Below are 4082 nucleotides of genomic sequence, written 5' to 3'. Positions count from 1 at the left end.
ACACAGACATAGATAAAAAGTTATGTGTTTTAACCTATAATGAATTTGGTCTAAATCAAAATGAATGGAAATTTATTCAATTCTTTGTGCCAGTAAAGACAAAGATTACATAAAAAAACAATTTATTGGTGCAATGAAAGTAAGTTCGTTGCAAAGAAATAACAAATTATTAAGTGAAGTTAGCCAATCCCCCAAAAAAACAAATGCCAAATATTTTCTCTGATGTAAGTAGGCTGACTCAGAATGAGATAGGGTGGGAGAGCATGGGAGGAATAGATGAATTCAAGGTAGGGAAGAGGGGTGGGAGGGAAAGGGTGGAGGCAGGGAATTAGCAAGGATGATTGCATGTGATGGACACCATTATCCAAAGTACATGTATGAAGAAATGAATTGGGTGTCAACCTACTTTATATACAAACAGAGATATGAAAAATTGTGGTATATATGTGTAATAAGAATTGTAATGCAAAAACAAAACAAAGTATATGTAAAAAGACATGAATTGGTGTGAACATACTTTATATAAAAAGATATGAAAAAGTGTGTTCTATATATGTAATAAGAATTGTAATGCATCCTGCTGTTGTGTATTTAAAAAATAAAATCAATTAAATAAAAAAAATTAAGGACAAGGCTGGGGATGTGACTTGGTGTAAAGTGTTTACCTGGGAAGTGTGAAGCCCTAGGTTTAATGCCCAGCAGCGGGTGGAGGGGGGGGGAGGTGCCTATGAGGGAAATAAGGATGTGTGTAATAATTTGATTGCAAGAGTGTGCTTTACTCCATTGTTTATTAGTTAACTAGATTAGGAAACATACCTACAATGAATTACTCTCAACCATTAAAAATAATATGGAGAAAATTTTAAGAAATAGTAAATTAGAAAACACTATCAATTAAAATACATTGCTGGATTAAATTTAACACATAAGACACAATTACATACAAATTACAAGTTAAGACAAAAGACAAAAATGAAAAACTACAAATAAATAACAAGATGTTCCCTAAGCCCAGAAAACAAGAATTCCATTCCCCTTTGCCTGCTTTGACCTTGGAGAATATAATGAGACACTGGCTATCATAATACAGAGTTGGCTAGAAAGTACCTCAGGGGAGATTTTTAAAAAGAGGTTATGAAAATGAAATAGACACTGCTTTTTAATAATTAGTACTATATCTAGCATGTGCCAATTTTTTTTTGGCCTGTATATTGAAAAGATCTACACTGAACATTTTAAACTATTTTAAACCAGTACTTTTTTTTGTTTTGCCATTCTTAATTCCTGTTATTATATGAGAATTAATTTGCAGATATTAAGGTGCAAACTCTTAAATGAAAAGATTAAAATTTTTCCCTCATAAATATACCTGAAATAGTCACATTTATCAACTACCAAATATTTTTTCTCAAAGTTAAAAATTTCCTTAATCCACGTTGCAGTTAGTATCACTAGAAAGAATGACTATTCTTATTTCTATCATTAAATATTTGTTTCTCTATTTTTGAATTCTTATTAGTTAAAACTTTGACAGGATTTACTCTTGTTTTAAGTGTCTCTGTATCTACATAAATAATGTTTTAGACATATCTCTATGCTGTTCGTGAATCAATTCTGTTTTTCTTGCAGTTTTCCCTGTGTGAGTATACTGGAATCCATCTTTATGTCTGCCTCTCAGTATAGCCAAGCTTACACAACTAGGAATGAGAATAGCTTGGGAAAGTAGATGGTAAATGTGGATTTGTGGCTGAGTCACTGAGCAACTTGATGGACAAGTAAGATTCAGTCCCAGGAACGATATAGAACCCCAGTCCTGGAAGAAGATTCCTGATTGTTAAAAGATTTCACTGATGGATCTGAGAAAATATTTTTTGACTTTGTATTTAATCTTGTTTTTAAATTTATTTTCTTTCTAGTTTCCCAGTCTGGGCTTGAAATCACAATACTCCAACCTTAGACTCCTACCAGGCCTCACTGGAAAAAAAATATTCATTTGGAAATGAACACCCCTGCAGGGAAGTGATTCAGTTGTTCAAAGATTGGGAATAGCTACTCCATTCCTATTGGGGAGTTGTTTACTCATTGCTAAACTGTAGGACTCCCTTCAGAGGAATAGTGAACAGAAGGCTAAAAACAAGTGCTTAAAGATCCAGTGCAAGGGCCTGAAGAAATATTTGGTAGGAAAAAAAAACAGAAGCTTATTTCCTGTGGTGAAGGGATAGTACTTACCTACATTTAATATCTAATGCAATAACACAGCTCCAGAAATGTATAAGCACTTAGTCCAGGTATGGGTGTTATGCTCAGATCAGGGCACTGGGAGAAAACCTAGAAGTCCAAAGTGTGGGAACAACTGGATGTTGCTCATGAAAGATTTACCCCAGCATTCTCCCTACCTCACCCTGCTCAAAGAAGCTTCAGGCAACTTAAGACTCTTTTTTTTTTTGCACCTGACTTCCTCTCCAAGAGGATTACTAAAGTCCCAGTGAAAGCCCTGGGCCATGGTAGGCCTAACAAAGGAGGAAAAAGCCTGCGAACAGTATAAATTCAAAGAAAGAGCTTTCATGTTTTGATAGGTTCCATGGGTGTACTCCTGGAATTGGATTTTTTTTAAAGAATAATCTTGTTGAGATACAATTACCGAACCACAAAACTCACTTATATATGTGAATAACTTGAAAGTAGTATATTCACACAGCTATGAACAAACATGAGAATCTTATTTTAGAATGCTTTCATGTCCCACCAAGAAAAATCAACACCATTTTAGCAGATATACATAATGTGGTTCACACACAATGAGGTTTAATTAGATGTCCTGTACTGATGCATGCTGCAATGCAGATGAACACTAAAGTCACTATGCTTGCTTGCAGGTGCTTTTTCCTATTATTAATGGTGTAGAAAGACTGAAAAGATCATTTTTACATAATAAAGGATTGTTCTTGTATGGATTTTAGGGAAATAATTCACAAATTGGCTGATTAGTAAAATTTAAGATCTCTGCATTGCCTCAAATCTACAGATGTATCTGGAAACTGGAACTATTTATAGCTATAAACTATATTCCTTGAATTTTAAACTATATCATAAGGTCTGTGTATTGTCAATTTAAAGTACATGCAATGAATTTCTGGGCATTAAGCCTTTTCCTGGGAACCTACATAATAACTCCTGAATCTTTTCAAAGCCTTTTTAATCTCTTTATTTCTTAATGTATAAATGGCCGGATTGAGGAGAGGTGTAAAAACAGAATAAAACACAGCAAGAAATTTGTCCAACCAGGTGATGTTGAGTGGCCACACATAAATGAAGATACAGGGCACAAAAAAGATCACCACAACTGTGATGTGGGCACTGCAGGTGGACAGGGCTTTAGATGCACCACTTTTAGATCTCTGGGAAACACTGAGAAGAATATATGTGTACGGTATCAGCAAGAGAATAAAGCAGGTTACAACCACAAACCCACAGTCAACATTCATTAAAGTGTCTAAATTATAGGAATCCATGCAGGCCAGCTTGATCACCAGAGGCATATCACAGAAGAAGCTGTCTATTTCCCTGGGGCCACAGAAAGGCAACTGCACTATCACAGCCAGGTGACTCATGGCATGCACAAAGCCAGTGGTCCAGGAAGAAACCACCAGCCCAGTGCACCTTTGCAGGCTCATAATGGTGGAGTAATGAAGTGGTTTGCAGATGGCCACATAGCGGTCATAGGCCATGGACACCAGAAGCACCATCTCACTTGCTGCAATGAAATGGGCAAAGAAGATTTGGCACATGCAACCTGCAAAGGAAATGGTTTTGTTCTCTCTGAGAAAGTCTGTGATCATCTTAGGAGTGGTGACTGAGGAAAGCCACATATCAACAAAGGACAGGTTAGCCAAAAAGAAGTACATGGGGGAATGGAGATGAGGGTCAGTGATGATTAAGGTCACAATGACAATATTTCCAGATACAATGATCACGTAAAGCAGAAAAAATATCATGAAGAGTAAGACCTGCATACTCCATGAGTGGCCAAGTCCCAGAAGCACAAATTCTGACACTGTGGACTGATTTCCTCCATCCATTTT

The 4082-nt window shown here is 36.1% G+C and overlaps 1 protein-coding gene across 1 annotated transcript; it reads right to left on the bottom strand.

Annotated features, from left to right (window-relative positions):
• Window positions 1-3140: 3140 nt before the first annotated feature.
• Window positions 3141-4082, bottom strand: LOC113176187 (olfactory receptor 4K14-like). Its single transcript, XM_026380623.2, has one exon. It carries the CDS (start codon window positions 4077-4079, stop codon window positions 3141-3143), a length of 939 nt encoding a protein of 312 aa, XP_026236408.2. The 5' UTR covers window positions 4080-4082.

Source organism: Urocitellus parryii, chromosome 6, assembly GCF_045843805.1.
Source record: "Urocitellus parryii isolate mUroPar1 chromosome 6, mUroPar1.hap1, whole genome shotgun sequence".
In the NCBI taxonomy this organism is placed as follows: Eukaryota; Metazoa; Chordata; class Mammalia; order Rodentia; family Sciuridae; genus Urocitellus; species Urocitellus parryii.
The sequence above is the reverse complement of the archived record's forward strand: the minus strand, read 5'-3'. Positions and strand labels throughout refer to the sequence as shown.